The 21746-nt window shown below is 36.8% G+C and overlaps 1 protein-coding gene across 2 annotated transcripts in view; it reads left to right on the top strand.

Moving 5' to 3' along the window:
* Positions 1–20408, top strand: part of FAM91A1 (family with sequence similarity 91 member A1) — a 42950-nt gene extending 22542 nt beyond the window's left edge. The window contains exons 16-24 of one of the 2 annotated variants that reach the window (XM_077847124.1): positions 3171–3319; positions 5050–5184; positions 5310–5423; positions 9242–9314; positions 11544–11693; positions 13658–13762; positions 14243–14366; positions 15607–15676; positions 17425–20408. In XM_077847124.1, the coding sequence (XP_077703250.1) occupies positions 3171–3319; positions 5050–5184; positions 5310–5423; positions 9242–9314; positions 11544–11693; positions 13658–13762; positions 14243–14366; positions 15607–15676; positions 17425–17610 (1106 nt within the window). In that variant the 3' untranslated portion in view covers positions 17611–20408. The remainder of the gene's footprint in view (positions 1–3170; positions 3320–5049; positions 5185–5309; positions 5424–9241; positions 9315–11543; positions 11694–13657; positions 13763–14242; positions 14367–15606; positions 15677–17424) is intronic. The other variant, XM_077847125.1, reaches the window with a different exon arrangement.
* The last annotated feature ends 1338 nt before the right edge of the window (positions 20409–21746 follow it).

Consider the following 21746-nt stretch of genomic DNA (forward strand, 5'->3'; position numbering starts at 1 on the left):
TCAGTTGTTACTTCATAAAAGTGGTCGCAGAGGTGTAAAGACAGATATGCTGAGTGGTTGAGCTGAGTGAAGCTGCATACACTCAGTTCCTCGTGACTTGCTTCTACAGCCTTAGGGTGTCAGGGTCAGAGTTCTGCGTTAGGAATGATTCCATGCAGGGGCTCTTTTTCAGATTATTCATTAATAGTTAGAACTGAGAATATTAAGTCACCAGATGCCAAGAGGCCAAAGCACTTATTCATGAAACATTTGTTAATAGCTATTTTTTGGCTACCAAATAGATCTTGTGACCTAAGCAATGAGCAGCACAATCTTGAAGATGTCTTTGAATGTAAAAATCCTGAAATTACTTTTTAGTGACTTAAGGAGATAATGGGTTAAAATATTTGAGATACTCTGTTATGGCCATCTTGAAATACACCAACCTTTCCTGCCCATCATAGCATCTACGAGAGTTAGTACCAGTGACCAGGCAAGTAACTCATTTTATAGATAAAGAATTGAAGCTTGTCTTGGTCATATCTCTTGCCCATTTAGTCATTATGGCCTGTATGATTAGTCAGTGGAAGAGATGGGACTTAAGTCCGTGTTTTCTTGAAAAAAAATATTTTTTCCTTTGCTCTATCACTTTTAAATCTTTTTTTTTTTTTTTTAAGATTTTATTTATTCATTCATGAGAGACACAGAGAGAGAGGCAGGCAGAGACACAGGCAGAGGGAGAAGCAGGCTCCATGCAGGGAGCCCAATGTGGGACTCGATCCCAGGACTGTGGGATCACGCCCTGAGCCAAAGGCAGACGCTCCGCTTCTGAGCCACCCAGGCGTCCGTGCTGTATCACTTTTATTATCTTCTCCTGAACATTAAGCTTTTCATTGATTTATTCATGAATCTATGGCTTAGTAGTCTGGACTAAACTTTGTTTTTCACCATGAATAGTCTATGTACCAAAAAGTAAGTTAAATGAAAAACCGAAACCTTATCTGTATGAAAGTAGTTAAGTGTTTTTCTAACTTTTGAGGTTAGATAGTTGACTATTTTTGGTACTAGTTAGAGCTTTCAATGTTTAATCTCTCCTAAGATTTTTTTTATCCGACAATTTTTTCACTTGCTGTGATTTCTGTTTATTAAATTTGTTCTTGATTTATTGTACGTAATCAAGTATAAATTTCTATAGTCTTAATAGAATTCTTTCCCTTTTCTCCTTTTCCTAAGCCACCTGCTCAACTCTGATTTTACTTCAAAATTAACATCACATCTGGCTGTAGCCAGATTTGTCTTACAGCCACTTTATTCTCCTGCCTCCCTCTTTACCAGTTGTGTGGAAGAGATGTTCTTCCTGACATCTGTATGACTCTCTCCTCCATTATTAACATTTTATTTGGAAATATTTTAAATTTACAAAAAATTTAAGGATAGTATAATTACTTTTAACCCAGAATGTGGGAGCAAGTTGTATATGGTCTTTCTCCACAAAATTATTCAGGCTATGTTTCTTAAGAACAGGGCTATTCCCTTACATCAACTTCAGAAGATTTAATATTGATACAGTAATCCTGCCATTTGTATTCCTGTTTATCAGTTGACCCAATAATGTCCTTAATGGCATTTTGCCCCTCTCAAGTACAGGATCTAGTTTAAGATCTGATACTACATTAAATTGTCACGTCTCCTTTATCACCTTTATTCTGAAACAAATTTCTAACTTCTTTTTGTCCTAGAACATTCTTATTTTTTAAGACTATAGTCCCTTTTTGTTGGCCTTATGAGGAAGTTTCTCACTTAGGTGGGTGTGATGTTTTGTTGTGATTAGATTCAGATTATGCACTCAAGTTTAGTGTATTACTGAAGTAATGTCATGTTCTCCTAAGGGTATGACATCTGGAGGCATGTAATTTCTGTCTGTCCATTGTGATGTTAGTTAGTTGATGTGTTTTCTGGTTTTCCTACTGTATAGTTAAATATTCTCCCCACTTGAAACTGCTAAGTAATCTATGGGCAGATACTTTAAGACCATGCACATATCCTGCTCCTCATCAGTATATCCGCCTGCCTCCCCCCCACCCCCCCAGCCCCACCCTGAGTATTGAATATCCAGTGGTAGTCCTGCCTGAACCATTCTTCACTGTGATGGTTGTTGTAAATTGCTCATATTTTCCAACTCCTGTTCTAGTAATAGCTGAGACTAAGCATTCTTTTATATTCTCAGTATGGATTGATAAATTTCTGTTTTTTTCCAATGGCTTATCATTAGTCATTGCTCTCTCTTAATTACGCATATGCTAGAGTGGCCTCACATTTTGCCGGTAGGATTTCCCCTCAAGCTGGCTCCAGTTTCCTTGTGCCATGCCTCCATCTTTTAAAAAAATTTTTTACTTTTGGGGCAGTTTTTTACTTTCTGGCAAAACAGTTTCCTCTTGAACTTCTGTCTAGTCCTGGAATCAGCCTTTCTCCTGGTAGGAGCCTGATCTCTTTTTCCTGGAGTGTGATGTTGAAGACCAAAGGCCTGGTGCTAGTTGTACTCACTGCTTCTAGACCCTTTGAGCAGGCCACATGGTTTTTGATTCATTCTTGCTTGAGAGGGAGAAGGGCTGACTTGGTTTCTCTCAGTCTTACATTATCTTTTTAGAGAACAAATAGGACTGGTATTTTCTGAAAGGATTACAAATGGGAACACTTAAAATCTATTATATGCTGAGTGAGTTTGTGCTTTATGGACCAGCAGACTTGGGCACATATTGTTAATGAGGAACTCTTGTTCCTATACCAAATTCAGAACTTGGTGGTGAAGCTCTTTGTAGAAAACAGAAATTGAGGGAGGCCAGGACACTGTTTCTTTGTGGCACATGGTTCTTTCTAATATACCACTGCCCTGGGGTGGCTGGAGATGGAGAAGAAGGAAGATAGAGCAAATCCATACTTTTATCGTAAAAGTAGTAGCTTCATGAAACACCAGTAGACAATTATCTTCCTAGACCAGGGAATAAAGACTGTTGGCTTTAAGTCTTAAAGGGCCTGAGTTCCTGTTTCCAGGGAAATTTGACACTGTTAATAGGGGTACTCTGTCTATGAAAACAATGTTTAAACACTAAGGTAGTTACCAATATTTTGTCTTAGATGTTGTGTCACATCATCAGTCTTTCATTTTGTGTGTGTGCTTGGTCATGATTCAGGTTTTCCTCTGGATCTCTTACGCTGTGAGAGCCTCCTTGGTCTGGACCCTGCAACCTGCAGCCGAGTTCTCAACAAAAATTACACACTGCTCGTGTCCATGGCTCCTCTCACCAATGAAATCCGGCCTGTGAGCAGCTGTACCCCTCAGGTAAAGAGCCATGTGAAGTATCACCAGTGCTGTCATTTCAGACGTCCTTGAGGTGACTTGATGAAGAGGTTGACTGGTTTATCATGTTATTTTTCAGTTTGCAGATGCCAGATATTAAAACCAGTAACTCAGAAAGCACTTTTGTATTTTATGCTGTTGAAAGATGTTCGGTTCAGTTTGTGAGGGTAGAAATGGTATGTTTTATTCACGCATCGTCTAGCAACTTGTGATACATTGAAGTTTTCATGATGAATGTGGTGTTTTATTAATATCTTTTAAAGACTTTATGTGAATGAGAGCGCATGTGCGAGTGGGCAGAGGGGCAGAGGGAGAGAATCTCCAGCAGTCTTGGCTCTGAGCAAGGAGCCTGTCGTGGGGCTCATTCTCAGGATCCTGAGATCATGATCTGAGCCGAAACCAAGAGTCAGATGCTCAACCAACTGAACCACCCAGGCGCCACATTGATGAACGCAGTATTTTTTTTTTTTTTTTTTTTTTTTTATTTGAATATATTTTTCTTTTTTTTTTTTTTCTTTTTTTTTTTTTATTTTATTTTTTTTTTTATTGGTGTTCAATTACGAACGCAGTATTTTAAAGAGAATGTTTTGGATGCTCTTAAGGAAGCCTGGATTGCCTTGAGGGAAAAAGTCAATTTAAATTTAAATTTAAAGAGAATGTTTTGGATGCTCTTAAGGAAGCCTGGATTGCCTTGAGGGAAAAAGTCAATTTAATTAGGAAGAATAAGAGGCTTCTATGATTGCTAAATAAACTGGAAAGGAAGGATTATGTTTAAAAGCTAAAACTCTAGTTATCTGTAAATTGACTTGTGAACATTGCTGCTGGCTTTTTACTTTTTAAAAATAAATCAGTTGTGTATTTGTGTACTTAGCAAGGACATTGTGGCCTGTGCCATTTTCAGAGGGGATCATGTCACTGTTCTTCAGTGCTACATCCTGCCTGATTTTCCTAGATGTGCCAGGTTAATGGTGTAGGAGAAAGGAAGGGATCCTTATACAAGGTTGATTTTATTGCTTTGTTGTTCTAGCTGCTTTGGTGAGCATACCTCCCACACCCCCAAATTTGTCCTCTATTCAGTGGGAGTGGTTATTGATTGGCATTTACCAGCCTTTTAAAAATAATTTCTTGTGTACCCATCCCCGCAACCATCAACACCATCCCATATACATACTTCCTCCTATTCTGTAACACAGCTTCTAGGCATTAGTAGGAGTCCATGAACTAAATGAATAGTAAGGTGGATGGAAGGTTAGATAGCCCCTTTTGTGAAAAATTGCATGTGATTAATGACAATTACTAACACTTTGGAATAGAGCTTATTGTATGACAAGTGCTGTTTTAAACCTTTCTGAACAACCTTATAGTGTCTTTATAAGGTAGATATTTTATCACCACATTACAGGAGAGTAAAGTGAGGCACAGAGAGTTTAAGTGACCTTCCTAAGATGATAGAGCTGAGACGACAAAGCCAAGGTTCAAACCCTGGTGTTCTACTCGAGTTCATTCACCCAATTGCAGTGGTAAGATGTGCTTTCTCAGTTTTAGGAAAACATTTAAACTGTTTCAATGGAGCGTTTGAAATTTATTTTTATAAGGATAGTAGCAGTTAACACGCGAGGCTTAGCTTTTGCAAAACTATCCTGGGTCCCTTGTGAGATTTGGCTGCCTTACCTATGTATTGAAACTTTCTCTTACCTGCTTTGTGATTACAGCATATTGGACCAGCTATCCCAGAAGTCAGTTCTGTCTGGTTTAAACTGTACATTTATTACATCACTGGTCAAGGACCACCATCTCTTTTATTGTCCAAAGGTACAAGACTTCGAAAACTACCAGACATATTCCAGGTACGTTGTGTGAGGTGTGGTTTGAGGAGGATAGAAATTGGTAAACAACATTATAGTGACCTTCTTATTTTTTTTTTTTTAATTTCTAAACACCATTTTATCTTTTATTCATTTCTTTTCCATAGGGTTATGATCGATTACTAATAACATCTTGGGGTCATGATCCTGGGGTAGTTCCTACATCAAATGTGCTGACGATGTTGAATGATGCTTTGACACATTCGGCAGTTTTGATTCAGGTACTGTGGCTTTATTTGAAACAACCAATTTTGGATTTTGATTTTAAAGATGACAATTTGTCTAGCTTTCTACTGAGTTGCAGTCGGATGTAATTTGACATTTGTAAAGCTGAAATGTAAGAGACCAGATGTGGGTTTTTGTCCTGGCGTTTGTCTGGCAGTGTGGGACTCCCAGAAACAACACAGACTTTGTAGTTAGACCCAGCTTTGGATTCCAGCTTCCTCTTTTGCTGCCCGTGTGGCTGTACTTAAAATAGCTCTGTTGAGCTAGAATTCACTTAGCATACAGTTCACCATTTTAAATTGTACAACTCAGTGGTTTTCAGTGTAGGCACAGGTGTCCACAACCATCACCATGCTCATTTTTAGAATATTTATATCACCTCAAAAGAGAACTCCTGAACATTTAGTTCTCACTTCCCCAATTCCCCAGCCCTAAACAACACTAATCTACTTGTCTCTCTAGAATGCTTATTCTGAGCCTTTCACATACGTAGAGTCATGTAATACATGGTCTTTTGTCCCTGGCCTCTTTTACTTTGCAAAATGTTTTCGTGGTTCATCATGTAGCATGCATCAGCCTTTCATGATTCAGTACTGCATTCCTTTTTACGGCCAAATAAGAGTCCCTTGTATAAATATGCCACATTTTGTTTTTCCATCCATTGCTGGTGGACATTTGGATTGTTTCCACTTTATGGCTCTTAGGAATAATGGTAGTCACTGCTATAAATGTTCATTTATGGGCTTTTGTGTGACCTTGTTGTCATTTCTCTTAGGTAGGTGGCTAGGACTGGAAGTGCTGGATTATATGGTAGTTCTATATGTAACTGTTTAAGGAATTTCCAGACTGTTTCCCAGAGTGGCTGCACCATTTTATATTCCCACTAGCACTTGGTATTATCTGACTTATTTTATTATAACCCTCCTAGGGTGTGAAGCTGTATCTCATTGTGGTTTTGATTTGTATTTTCCTGATGCCTAATGATGGTGAGCCTCTTTTCATGTGCTAATGAGCTGTGTGGCATTTCAAAGATACTTATGCTTAGTTTCTGGCTTGTAAAATGGAGATGGCAGTATTTACTGTATAGCAACAAAAAGTGATAGTAGCAGCTAATGGTGAGATAAGCAATTTATAGTCCTATGATTGTTGAATGAAACAAGACTGTGTGTGAAGTGTGCAGCACGCTTTCTGCTTCATAATAGGTTCTCAATAAGGATTTCATTAATGTATTCCACTAACAACCATTTGTGCCATATTCTGTGCTAATTAACGGGGATATACAAATAAGACACAGTCCCTGAGTTTAAGGGATTTAAGTCTGGTGGAAAATGTTGCGTTAGGTGTCAGTTTCAGTTTTTTTTCTGAGTGCTGAATAGGATTATATACAGTGCAAGCATTAGACAGAAGTACCCGATTCAGCCTTGAGGCAAGGAGAAAGGCTTAAGGGACACTTGTTAGAGAGAATGAGACTCTGTTTATGTATAGAAGGATGATACAGAAGAGAGCCAGGCCAGGCAGCAGGAATAAATCTCTGGGCGGAGATTTTTTTCTTTTTCTCCACTGCTACTTCCCTAGTACCTGAACAGTGCCTGGCTCAGAGGAGGTTCTCATGAGTGTTTTAATGTAGGCAGGCCCTGGCATATAGCGTACCTTGACTGTTTTGCTATAGAGCTTAGACTCTACCCTATAGATTGATGGTAGCCAGTGAAAGGTGCTAAGCAGAGGATTTATATGGTCAATATGTTTTGGGAAGATCAGCTTGGAGAGTATGCTGAGACTGATTGGGTGCGGTAAGATACCTGGAGCAAGAGGTCCAGTTAGGATTTAGTATAGGAGTCCCAATAAGAGGTGAAGACAGCCTAGATCAGAGAAGTGGTAATAAAAATTGAAAGGAAAAAATGGATTCAGGAATTATTACAAATTAAAATTAATAGAATTGATCAGATGTCTGAGAAGGACATGAGAAGAGGAAGAGAATGTTTCCCCGGATATTGGCTTATGAAAGTGGAAGAATGGTGATATCACTACTTGAGAGAACAGAGGAGGAAGAGCCAGTTGATGGGGATCAGATGATGTGTTGTGTTGGGGCCTGTTGAATATAAGGTGTCTGTGGGACGTTTAGATGGTAGAGCTACCTAATCAGTAATTGAAAATATTTTGAAATCCAAACAAAAGTTGAACAGGAGACACTGACTTAAGTGTCTGCATCAGCACATGGAGGTACTTGAAGCCATGAGGGTTGATGTGTTAGCCAGCAGGGAGGAACCCCTAGCAGGGCTTAGTGGTGGGAGATGACATCATGGAATGGGTTAGGCGTGGGCTTGAGTCAGTCTGCCTAAATTCAGATCTTGATTCTACCCTTATTAGAAGTCTTGGGCGATTTCAGTAATCTTGAATACCTTACCTGCAAACTAGAGATTTTAACGGGATTCTGGCCTTATAAGGTTGAAACGAATGACTGACTTGCATAATCTACATGGTCCTGCACTTAACACATAGGAAGATCTCAAAAGACGTTATGTATGTATTGGTAATGGTAGTAGAAGCAGAGGAGTTTTAAAATGTTCATTACAGAGTTTTGTTTTTGCTAAAAAAGGATGCCTCCTTTATTAAGTTTTATGGAAGAAATTCACCCTGCTGGAACTTGTAGCAAAATTAAGATTTTGATTAAAACCATGCTTTCATTATAAAGTCTTGGTTAGGATTCATATCATAACTGTACCAATGAAGTAGAAGGGAGCTGTCCAAAGAAATAATGTTCAAGTTGTTATATGAACCATCTAAATGAGTGCAATTTTTCTCTGAAATGATTTTTTTCTTTTATGTCAGAGTACTTTCAATTTAAATGACATGTAGAGTTTTTTTAAAGGGAAAAATATATAGCTCCCCAGTGTTAACTTAAATTTTCTATTATAACAACACTAAAGGCACATAAACATAAAATTAAATTTTTCATGCTTATTATTCTTGCACAGTTGCAAAGTCATAACAAATTTAGGGATTTAAATGCAAAAACCCTTTAAAACTAACAGAATTCAAATGAACATTAATTGAATGCAGGAGATAAAAATAAATCATTATTTGTAGCATGGGAGTGGGGTGGTGAGATTCAGATTTTTTTAAATTTAATTTTTGAATTGGTAGAACCTACACATGATTCAGAAATAAAACATTATTAAAAGATACACAGAGAAAAGTATCACTGCACTTCTAACACTGCCCCATTTTTCCCATTTCTCCTCCAAATCAGATACATTTATTGGTTTCTGCCAATACCCACCTAGAATTTCTTTATGCATGTGTGAGCCAGTGCACAGTATAGTCCCATGCTTTTTTCACTTATCAAGTAGAGACCTTTCCATTTTGGTTCATAGGGAGCTTCTCTCTCTCTCTCTTTTCTTTTCTGCAGCTGCCTTGAAAATAACAGCCATTAAGTTATTTAACCCCTTTTGAGGGGCTTTTATAATTATATAATTTTGAGTATATGTCACTGAGTGCAGGTTTTTGAGTTTTGCATTCCCAGTTCATGATATACCAGCTGATGGATGATGGGATTCTTTTACCACTTTCCTCTCTCAGAACGGCAGCTAACCCTTGTGTGAGTGTACTTGACTTCAGTCTTATAAATTAATATGCACTTAAGATGATCTTTGCTTGCTGGAAAAAATAAAAAATTGTTGACAAATTTTTTAATGGAATATTAACATAGAATATATCATTACATGGCATAGTCTTATTTATTGTTTGATTACCTGTTTGTTCTTGGAAATACAGGTTTCTTGTATACCTTTCAACTGTGTTTCTTCATGTTTAGGGGCATGGTTTGCATGGGATAGGAGAAACTGTCCACATACCATTTCCATTTGATGAAACAGAACTACAAGGAGGTATCTTACTTTTGAATTATATCTGTTTGACTTCTTTATCATTATTAATCTTTATCAACAGTTTGGTAGAAAACGTAAGAAGTGAATTCTTAAAAATTTTAAGTTCTAGGGTCTTATCATGTGGCTTTTAAAGAGTATTGGCAAAGATGGGGGTGCCTGGGTGACTCAGTTGGTTAAGCATTAGACTCTTGATTTTGGCTCATGTCATGATCTCAGAGTCATGAGATCAAACCCCACATTGGGCTCCACACTCAGCAGGGGGTCTGCTTGAGATTCTCTCCCTCTACCTCCCCCTAACCCTGCTTATGCTCACGTGCTCTCTCTCTCTCAAGTAAATAAGTCTTTAATAATTAAGAAAAGGAGTATTGGCAAAGGTAGTTTTCTGTCATGTGCCTTTTCCCACAAAGAACTAGTAGAATAAGACTCACTTGGGACCTTTGAAGGAAGACTAGTCTGCCTTTGAGATGAAGTATATCAGTGGGTCTCTGCCTACCTAGGTGGAAGACTAGGTTTTCTCTCTGTTTAGACTTTCACATGTCTTTTATTGTTTATTTATTTGGAGGCAAAGGGAGAAGATAATTTATTGGGAATATTTTATGCAGAGAATGTTGATCTCCTTCCTCCCCCCAATGTTACATACTGTCCCTCCCACCTTCCTGCAGCTTTTTTAGGTAATTTAGAACTAGATGCCAATGAACATGTGTATGCTATTTTACGGTTCACAGAGTACTTGCATGTATTTCCTCTTTCAGCATCTGATTTTGAATTTAAATGTTATTTTTGTTATTAGAGAGGATTTGAGTTTGAGCTAAATTAAGCTAGTTAGAATCAAGGGAGAAGGCCCTGTTTAAAGTTATCTTTTTCTAGAATTGGATGTGAGCTATAGTGCATTTGATGAAAGATGCTCACAGAATTTTTGTTAAAAGCAAATTTATTCTTTATTTTGTTTAGTATAGAAGATAACCTTTTCTGTATCTGGTTAAAAATGATACTCATATAGCAGCTCTGTTTCCTACTTCATGTAAAACTGCTGTTCTGTAATCTTGTATTTCTGGTTCTTAAAGCCATATTGCTTGAATTTTTAGAGAGCAGTAAATGGTTCAAGTAACCTAACTTGCATTAATTTGTTTTTTTTCTTTTTTTAAAATTAACTTATATTTGTATAAGAACTTAATATTCTTCCAAAATGATAGTCCCCACTGTCCCTTACTCCACCAACGTCAGGAAAAGGAAGATTTTAAAAAGATCTTTTTCCTTCTTACATTGCTAGACTGCAGAAATCTCCCGTTTGAAATTCAGTTCTCTCTTTTGCCTGTTGTGAATAAATGTTCATGAAATTTGGAGAAGAGGGACACCTAAGTGGCTCAGCAGTTGAGTGTCTGCCTTTGGCTCAAGGCGTGATCCCAGACCTGGGATTGAGTCCCACATCAGGCTCCTCACAAGGAGCCTCTCTCTATGTCTTTGCCTCTCTCTGTGTTTCTCTCATGAATAAATAAAATCTTTTAAAAAAAAATTTGGAGAAGAGTTTTTCTCTTCCAAAAAACAGCCTCTTCTCAGAAATAAGTATTTCTCTGCAATTAAACTTTGCTATTTAATCCTTTGACACTTTATAAATTCTGTGGGGGAAAATATCCACCTGAACATATAGACTAGTGACAACAGGATCTTCAAACTATAAAATCTCAAAAGCTGATGAATAGCTCTTTTGCCTTGGAAGATTATTTTATGAATTATAAAAGAAAGGAATCTTCATATTTGAGTATAGAGCACCTTTCAAAGTTAATCTATTTATGAGTACTTGCATAATATTTAATTTATTAAGGATATAATTTCAAGTACATTTTTAGCTTTAGTTTCAATAGGAATAATTTTACTTCTAAAATTTTTTCAAAAATATGTATTTAATACTTTCCTGGCAGAAGCCCAACAAGTAAGCATTCGAGGCAGAATAAAACCACAAAGAAGCCTAGAGAATTTTGCCACTGACTGGTCCTATTTGCTTTTACTTAGCAGGTAATTTGTTTTGATACAATAAGTGCCTCCTGAAGGCTATAAATGTATATGTACGTCATCCTTTTACACTCACAGGTAGTTGTTTGTTGGAACCAATGTCGATAAAGTATAAAAGTAATTCCCAGAATTGTTTAATAAGAGTATATTTACATGTTTGATATCATATTATGTTATAAAACTGTTTACTTATAATGTGATGTCACTCTTTCTTCTTAGAGTTTACTCGTGTCAATATGGGCATTCATAAAGCTTTGCAGATATTGAGGAACAAAGTGGACTTACAGCATTTTTGTGGATATGTCACCATGTTGAATGCTTCTAGCCAGCTTGCAAACAGAAAACTCAGTGATGCTTCTGATGAGCGAGGTCAGCTCACAGTTGGGTTCTTTGAATTAAGATCACTGTATTGAGTTGATCACAATCTTAATACTTAAGAAGCAGGGAGACTTTTGTGGGGATGTTGAATTATTTAATACTTGGTATTTTTTCACGAAGATGAGACACTATTCTGTGACATCCTTTGGATAAATATCAGTTGTTTGGATGGAGAAAATACTAAGTGCCCAGCTAAAAGGCTATTGGCCTGGGGTTGGAGTTACAGAATGGTTGTGGGGTGTTAGCCCTCTAATCTCTGCTCCATGTCTATAGGCTTTCAGTTACATAAAGGACAGCTTCGAAACTTCAGTCTCTGTGTCACGGTCTTTCCAGAGTAGAACTAACAATTTTTCCTGTTGAACCATTCTCTTTCTGTCAAAGGCACCACTGTCTCATCACCCAAGCCCAGAATCTTTGTCTATTCTTTCTTTTGCCATGCTTCCCCTTAGTTTCCACGTTCTGTGATTAGTCTCTAGATGTCATCTTCTGTCTTCCCTTCTCTCTCTTTAGATTCCTCGTGACTGTCATTCTGGTCTGTGTCTCGATCCTTTAATCATGAGTTGTCACAGTCCTTTCCTGTTCATTAGCCTTCCTGACCGTATTCTCCTTCTGTCTCCAACCTAGTCTGCACGTTGTCAACAGCTGATTCCCTTTTTTCTTCCTAATTAAAAAATGTGTTTTCCAGTCACCTTCTCTCATATACTGATTGTTGCTGCTCTGGCATAATTTTGGCTTGTATGTGGCTTTGGAGCCCATGGTTCCAGCTCTGGTCCATAACTCTAGAAAACCATACAGTTCTGACATCTGTCATTGATTGATTATATTCCCTGAGCCTTTTAGCGTGAAATCTTGAGTAAATATGATTGATTACTCCCCACCCATCCAGTGGATTGGATTGGCTCCCTTTGAGTTGAATATTCATGCCTGGTCCTTTGCCTTTGGCCAGAGGATCTGACTTAATTTTAATAGTTGGCTGCCACGTATCAGAGGGCATTTTCCAAACAGATGTATGGATTACGCAGTCATTACAAATCATGTCTGCTACAGTCATGTTTTATTTCTTTCATCCCATAAACATTTATGCAGTATCTGCTTAGGTACTGGAAATATAGGAATTACTGAGACCTAAGGAATAAATAAAACTCTAGGAAGGGAGACAAACCAATGAATCAGCCTGCTTTGTACTGTTAAAAGTCTGCGGTGGAGCTTGGCAACAGCTTAATGTGCTAATAATGTAGGACTGAGAAGGCATATCTCAGCCCAACTGAGCCATCAGCGAAGGCTTCTTAGAGAAGTTTGAACTAAATTTTGAAAAATGAGGATTTGGGTACATAAGAGATGATTGTTTATTTGGAGGGTAGCAGCCTTTCAGGTGGAGGGAGTCAGACACTCAAGTAGCTCTTGATCAAAAGAAAGAATTTGTTGGTAAGTAGCAGAAAATGAGAGTTGAGAAAAAGGTTAAGATCAAGAGATCTTGGAGGATCATATGTACTGGAAGATATGAAAAGTCAAAGAATTTTGAGGAGGAATGACATCTGATTGCACATTTCCATGGGGATGGAAGTGACTTTGGGAATGATCTACGTGAAAGGCTAACCTCTTGGTCTGCCTTTTGAGTCCTCATTTCTTGGGCCAGGGTTTTACCACTTCAGCACTGTTTGCATTCTAAGCTGGGTAATTCTTTGCTGCGGGGGCCTATCCCATGCATTGTAGGACGTTTAGCTTTCCTAGGTAATCAGTAGCATCCCTGTCCCCTTTCATGGCAACTGCATAGGTCTCTAAATGCTGTCAGAGGTCTCTTGGGGGACAGGATTGACCCTAGTTGGAAACAGCTGCTTTAGGGTGAATCTCTATTGTCATTCTTGTTGCTTAACGGCTTTTCTTCTGTTAAGGCTATTGAATGACTTGTGCCAATTACAAGAATCCTAATATTGTGTATGTCCTTTCATTGGAAGGAGAACCTGATTTGGCTTCTGGTTCAGACGTAAATGGGAGTACAGAGTCATTTGAAATGGTCATTGAGGAAGCAGCTATAGACTCAGCAGCAAAACAAAACTCTGGTAAGGCTTTAAGAATTATCTTCAGTTTTAGACTAGTTTCTGAGATTTAACTCTTCTGTTAAATCATTTGGGTGTCATTGTTTGCTCTGATTATCCATAACCTTTTAATAAGTATTCACTAGGAAACATGCTTATATGTTTAGGATAACAATGAAAGTGTTATAAAAATACGACCTGAGAGTATTTCATTTTTCCTGTGTTAAATTCTTTCATGTTGTAGATGTCTTGCAATGTCTTTCTTGGGGTGGTGGGGGTGGGGGTGGGGGTAAAAGGCCCCAGAAGCATGTACACACTCAAAAAAGATTCTTTACTGTTTAGAGATTCACTGACTTCTCTGAATCCTCTCCCCTATTAATAAGCCTGTTGATGGACTGCGGGGGCTGAGAGGAACCTGAAAATTCCTGGACCTCAGTTAACAGACCCTGGTCAGTCATAATATATGTAAATACATATGTGATTAATAACTATATCATTTTGTAGTTGCTACAACAGAAGCAGATTGGGTTCCTCTCGAGCTGTGCTTTGGAATTCCATTATTTAGTTCTGAATTAAACCGGAAGGTTTGTAGAAAAATTGCTACACATGGCCTTTGCAGAAAAGAGAGGTGAGGGTTTATATTCATTGTCATCTTTTCATCTATGAGACTTCTGGTGCTCAGTTGCTACATCTTATTTTCTTTTACTTCACACATGAGCATGGTAATTGCCTTGTGTCTATTTGTTGATTGAATAAAGATTGCTAGTTTAAGGATTTTTCTATATTTTTCTAAATTAAACTTCAGCACCTAAGAATCTGACACATGCAGACATTGGGGGGTACATGTTTTGGTTAATTTTAAGTATGTTAACTTAGTTACCCAGGTTTGGTGAGAGTGTGATAAAAATCACATGCTTATATGAGATTCCCTTGTGCACTTCTGTCATCCTGAGCAAACACACTCAAGTTAGGTCATGTAAATAGTGATTATCTCTTTTGGTGCAATTATAGCTGAGTTTATAGATTTTCTTCAGTTTCCACGTTTTCTAAAATGAGCATCTATTACGTATCAGAGATGACGTGTAGGTTTTATCTCACATGCTGACTCTGATCCATTGGGAGGAGTTGCTAAGAGGCAGTAAAATTTATGTGACTGCTGAGCAGAGAGGAATATCCCTGAATCTGATTGTCTTGGTAGAGTGGCTGGGAGAGCCGATGTCCAAAGGTCTCCTTGACTTCTTTATTTAAAAAAACAAAGTTGGATAATAAGTAATCCATCTAATTGGCTTAATATACTTTATCAGAAGATTGAAAATACCTCAATTGACCAATGATTTCAACAGTTCTCTGAAAGTTATCTACATGAGTAAAAAAGTAGAAATACTGTACAGATTTAAGATGGCTACCATAATTGTTACCAGTTTACATATTTGAAAAATACTTGATTTAAGTGGGTTGATGTATATTAAATCTGTTAGACTTTTTACCCAGGTGTATTTTAAAATTAATTGGGGTGTTTGAAGTTGGTATTATAATGGTCATTCCTGTCTGAGTTTTCATTTTAAACATTTTCTTTCATTTAACATTTACATTTACTGATAGTTTAAACTTTTCCTAATAGTAACCTCTCAGTTTTGGTTTTATACATGATTTTTTATTTTAAAATGGTCTTTTTATGTACTGTTTAATATTATTAAACTGGCAGAAGTTTCATTGATGAGAACCACTGAAACTTTTAAAAAAGTTTATGTGATTAAACAGAATGTATTTACATATATAAATGCACTTAAATTGTTGAAATTAAACTCTTGTGAGATATTAGTTCTTGTCATTATATTTATTTTAAACTTTTTACCCTTGTTTTTCAGCCTTCAGAACCTCTTACATTCCAGTAGAAAACTGTCTCTACAAGTCCTTAACTTTGTTCACTCATTCCAGGTAACAAAACTCAAAAAATCCAAATGGTATTTGCATAGAGCGAAATAGGATGCAGAACACTTTGACGTTTGTATTGAGTCTCCACAGTAATGAAATAAGCACTGATTTTAATTGATTAAGATGCTGAGCTTTAGGAAGTTAGTTTTCTTGCATGTGATTTCACTGTCCAGATGAAGAACGTCTAAAGCTGAGACTCTGTTCTGTGCCAGTGTTTCGTTCAAGAGAAATTGTGTTAAGCATCTACCCCATGGGCCATGCACCATGCTAGGTGCTAGTTCTTGGACATGATACGCTTCCATTAACTGCAGTGGTTCTTGGTTGCTGAGAGGAGGCTGTCTGTTTGTGGTGCAGGCCAGTGCTTTAGACCTTTTGTCTTCCCCCTTCCCCAAGAAAAGAAAGGATACTCTGTAGACTTGATTTGTAGATAAACTTTGGGAATGGAGTATTTCTGTTCAGAAGATGTGATCCAACATTATGAAATCAGTGTTTTGGAGTTTTGTTTCATTTATTTTAAATACTTGAGTCTACTCTATACCAGACCCTTTATTAGGTGCAGAGGGAGACACTAGTGGAGCTTATAATGATGTTTGAGACTGTAAATAGTCAAGTAAACATTGAAATATGTAAGTAATGACAGATTTCAATGGGTATTTTTGAAGGAGCCAGACTCCTTGGAATCTGATGGGATCTAAAGGGACCTAATTTAAATGGACAGAGATGATATAAAAGCTGAAACTTGTAAGAGATGGAAAAGAGTGTGCCATGCAGAGCTTGATAGGAGCAAAGGTCCTGTGTGAGGAAAGCACTTGGTGTACAAGGAAAGGAAAGAAGGCTGGTGTGGTGGAAACCTTGTGAAAGTGGGAGCGGGGGAGGAATAGTGGCAAGAGGTGGGGCTGAAGAGGAAAGGATAGCAGAGCCTTCTAGAGTATATCAAAGAATTTATATTTTATGTTCGAGTGAAAAGATAAATTATTAAAGACTTTTAAACAAGAATGATATTATTTCTGATCAGCTGTTTTAAAAGATTAGTTACCATTTGAAGAGCAGATTAAGAAGGAACAAAGCATAGAAGCAAGACCAGGTCGGAGACCACTGTCATAGCACAAGTGAGAGTTGCTGGTAGCTGAGCTCCCTTTTTAATTAAAAATACCCCCAAATTTTGCATGTATCCATAGTAAAGGTTTATTATACATATGTACTGTTAAATCAATAAATTATGTGTATTATAAAACATACACAAAAATAGAAATTTTGTAAGGATGCAGTAGTTGGTAGAGGATTTCTAAAATTTTTATAGCCCCATACCCAACTTTGGAGTGAGTACCCACTTTGGAGACCACTGGCCTGGAGTATATGCTGGTGGGCTACAGGGAATGAATAATGTAGGATATATGTTGGAGTTAGATTGCTAGAACCTGGTGATTAATTCAATGTGAGGAAAAGATTGAGGGTGTGGTGAAGAAGGGAGGCGTCAAGAATGATTCTCCAGTGTCTGGGCTAGCATGATGTAGGGAGTAGGGAGGGCTGGGGAGGAACTTAACTGGAGAGTTAGGGTTTTGGACATGGTAAGTGTGGAATGGATGTCCCTGAGTAGTTGGGGTTTGTGAGGTTGATCTTTGCGTCTCCCACGGTGCTTTGTGTTCCACAAACATCTTGGGTCATCAGAGTCAGTATTTATAATGAACTGTATTAAATTATTTGGTTAAGTGTTGAATCTAGGAATTTTCTCCGGTTCCTTGGTCTTTTAGGAAGGTGCTTCAACACTGGATGTTCCCACTGAGGCCAGCTTTTCCAGTGTGCTCTCGCAGTCCTCCTGTGCTGACGCAGGAGTTCCACTTCCTGCAAAGAACTTAATCTTTAAAGATGGCATCTTATCAGAATGGAGTGGACGGTCACCTTCCTCGCTTCTTACTGCTAATCTCCATTTGCAATAATTCGGTTCCACCATTTGTTGCTCACACTTTCTGCCTTTTTTCTTTCTTAACGTTAGCTTTATAGTGCCAGCCACTAAAAAGCATCCTGCTGCTGCAGTGCAATTCACGCCCAACCGATGTTAAAAGATTGGGGAAACATGTTCACGTTTTTTCAAGTTTTCCTCATTATTGCACCTCCTAAGGCAACAAAGAGCTTTTTAGCAGCCTGCACTGTATTTTTTACCTTGAGACAATCTGCATTTCTTTTATAAAACTGAGGATATACTTTATAGGCTTTATGATGACTGTTATGTTTATAAGCAGTCACTATGAATATTGCAGTGGTAATTTTATATGTTAGTTTATCAAACATAAATCTTGTTTAATTTTATATTTTGTTACCTACTCTCTAGGGGATCATGGAAGAGGTGGAACTCTTCCTCTGAAAAGGCTTCTTGGTACTTAAAGTAGCAAAACTATAAAACAATAAACATCCAGTTTTGAGAGATGATATGATGGGGCATTAAGAATTTCTGTGGCTATCTGTAAATTATGTACATGAGTTGAACATTGTTGAAAGTATGTAAATCAGCATAGTTATGTATAATTTAACCTTGATTTATAAGATCTTAACTCAGACTATGACTATACATTGACATCTCATGAGAAGCTTTGGAAAACATTCTATTTTTAAACCAACATTTGTATGTGGACTTCTGTTGTCACTCACTTTGGGCTTTATATTTTCATAGAGTCTTTATGGAAAAATAGAATTTATTTTCCACTCTTGTAACTGTGGCTGCTGCACGTTTTCACCCAGACTGATTTTTTGTTTAGTAGCTTTACCAATGAATTGTTATGAAATCGAATTTGATGTTTTGAAACCAAGGATTGTGATTTTATAGGTTAGAATTACCTATTAGAGGTATTAAGGCTATGTCTTCTGATCAGAAACACTTTGGTGATAAACCTCCTTTGAAGATATTCTTAAGCAATCTGGATCTTAAATTTATGTGAATAGTTTTGGAGGAACTGATAAAGAAAAATTGAGTAATTTTAAAATGTTTCTTGAGTCATTGATTCTTTTAGATCTCAAATGTTAATTAGAATAATTGGAATCACTTTCTAGATTTTTTAAGTTACCTTCCTTGGGAAGTTTGTGCAGTGTTATAGTTTAGTGTAGCTCTTCTCATAGGATAATGGTTTGCTTGTTTAAAACTGTAACCAAACTAACTGGTCAAACAACATATATCTAAAACATTTAAAGCATTAGAGAATTTGGGAATGTTATAACCTAAACATTTTTGCTGATAATTTTGTTATTTATAGAATTGGTATTTGTGTATTTAACATACTACTGGAAATATATGCCTTTCTTAAAACTGTTAACATAACCATTCATTCAATACAATGGCCTACCTATAGAATTGAATATCTTGGAGCAGGTTACCTGTGGCACACAGTCAGTGCCGTGTTTTGGGTAAGTGCAGTAACGTTTCGTTTTCTACTTTGTCTTATATGAGGTAGAAATCAAGTGTATGTTATAAATGTTTGTCTGTAAAAGGCAAAATACATACTAATATTAAAATAATTTCTTATGACTGTGAATCACTCATTTATTTTTCCAATAATTGATATTGTACATTCCTAGTACTATTAGGTATGTATGTAACTTCTACAGTTTTTCAACTGAAAGTTGTAAGTATTTCAACTTGATCAGGGCTCTTTAATCTAATTTTCATTTGCTTTGTTTATATTAACTGTAGTTATTTTATTTATTCCTGTATTAACAATCTAAGCCTACTGTAATGACATGTACACTAATAAAGAATCGAATAATTTGTAGTTGGCAGTGAACCCAGTTGGTGGTGAATTGAAAACTTAAAATATGGGAGTGATTTGCTGCTATATTTCCTTTGAGAGATAATGGGGAAAGAATTAGAACCTAATAATGATCATGAATTTTAGGGAAAGTACTGGAAAAACAGGTGGACAACTCTGGTTTTTCTCCTGTGAATGAGGAAAGGTTCTGATTCCCAGTTGAAAACCTCTCATAGTTTTAAGGAGGGAGAATCTGCTTTTTAGAGCTGTTAGTAAAATGTGAAAGCTGCTTTTGTGCTTTGCTTTATGAATTTGGCTTTGTTTCATCCATATGTTAACTCATCTCCTAATCTTAGAACTGTCGATCCCATTCAACAAACCGTTAAATTTTAAGAGTAGACTTTATTTGCCAAAGAAGACTTATGAAAGAATTTTAAAGTAATTTCATTTGGCTTTGTGCTACCTCCCTTTCTGTTCTCCCCTTAATGTCCTTAAACCATGGGATACATTCTTTAGAAACCAAGAGAAAAAGAAATATCAAAAAGGACACAGAATTTAGTATGATACACCTCCCAGGTGGGTCTAAAGGAATGCAACTTTATGTCGTTTAAAAACATATCTGATTTTCTCGATTCCTTTCTTTCATTTTAAATATGTAATCAGCTGGTTTTATATTCATTTTCTGGAGAAATACCAGGTTTTTTTACTCGATGTTGTCAATCTTCTCTGCCATTCATTGTTTCTATTTTATGTTCAGTGTTTCAAATACAGTTTGTATTTAAAGATTTTAAAGTACCAAAACTCTGTAACTGAGTACAGTGGATTGTTTTCTGGTATGATGTTAATATTCTACAACAAAATGTATAAAGTGTTGTCAATTTGATTATTGACACATATAATATGTTTACAAATAAACTGTGGTGTTGATCAAATTACTGCGAAAATGTGTACATAATCTGTAAGTTCCTTTCTTAATATTAAATAGAGCCATGCTTTCAGTGCTGTGGCTTTCCTGTACTTTTCTTTAATGACCTTTACCTTTTCATTGCAGATTTATAGGAAGTTTCAAATTTATAGGAAAGTTGCAAAGATAATCCAGGGATGTTTCCTACACCTTTCCCCAAGCCTCCCCCAATGTTACCACCTTTTAAACTATGGCCTATATGTGAAAACTCAAGTTAACCTTAGGATAGTACTATTTACTATACTATGGACTTTATTTTTATTTATCTGTTTTCCACTAATGTCTTTTGCTGTTCCAGGATCCAGTCCAGGACACCACATTGCATTTATTTAGTCATGACCTTGACTCTATGAAGAGTACGGGTTAGTTATTTTGTAGAATGTCCCTTAATAATGGGTTTGTCTGATGTTTTCTTGTGATGAGATTTGAGGTTATGCTTTTAAGGAAGGATAGCACAGACGTGATGTGCCCTTCTACACTATATCATAATCACAGGATACACAATGTCAGTAAATATTACTGGTGATATTCCTTCACTGGCTAAGTTGGTGCCTGCTGGGTATTTCTATTGTATTTTCCCACTTTCTATACTTCTTTTGCCTTTGGAATTGAATTACTAGGTCTAACCCACAGTCAAGGGGAGGAGGTAGTATCTGTATATATTATTTAGATTTTTTTCTTAAATTTGTTCCTCTTTCCTATTTATTTGGTCCTTTGTTTATATTAGTATGTGAACATGGCTACTTTGTATTTTAGGTTAAAATCTAATCCTATTATTTATTGTGTAAATTGTTTCAACCTTGGCTATTGGGAACTCTTTGAGGTTGGCTCTTAAATTCTTTTGACATGCCTTCATCTTTTTTTTTTTTTTTTTAAGATTGTATTTTTACTTTCTGGCACTGCCAGTTTTCCCTGGATGTAGGCCCTAGAATTAGCTATTTCTTCAAGGAGCCCTAGTTACTTTTATTGGAGATTGGTATTTAGATACCAAGATCTGGGTGTTGCGTGTGCTCACTACTACCGCTTCTAGGCTTTTTCAGTGAAGTGTGCTAGGAGATTCTAATATGCATACTAACCAATATATAGTGTACGTTTCTATAATTGTTTCTAGATCTATCTGTATATATATTAAGTTCAGTTATACTCACTGAACCAGCACTGCAAGTTTCATTCTTTGTGTTTTGCCTTTGTGTTTATTTGTAACTTCTCTGAGAGTGAGAACCCTGGCTTCTTTATCTACAATTTGTTTGCTTATTTGTTGAAACTTACAGTACTTATAATGTGGTTTCAGAATAGTTAAGTTGTACCCCGTGAGAAAAATGGCCAACTGTAGTATAGTGTCCAAGTACTTGTTTTTTGTCCTTAGCCTTAC

The sequence above is a fragment of the Canis aureus genome, chromosome 14, assembly GCF_053574225.1.
Source record: "Canis aureus isolate CA01 chromosome 14, VMU_Caureus_v.1.0, whole genome shotgun sequence".
Classification (NCBI taxonomy): Eukaryota; Metazoa; Chordata; class Mammalia; order Carnivora; family Canidae; genus Canis; species Canis aureus.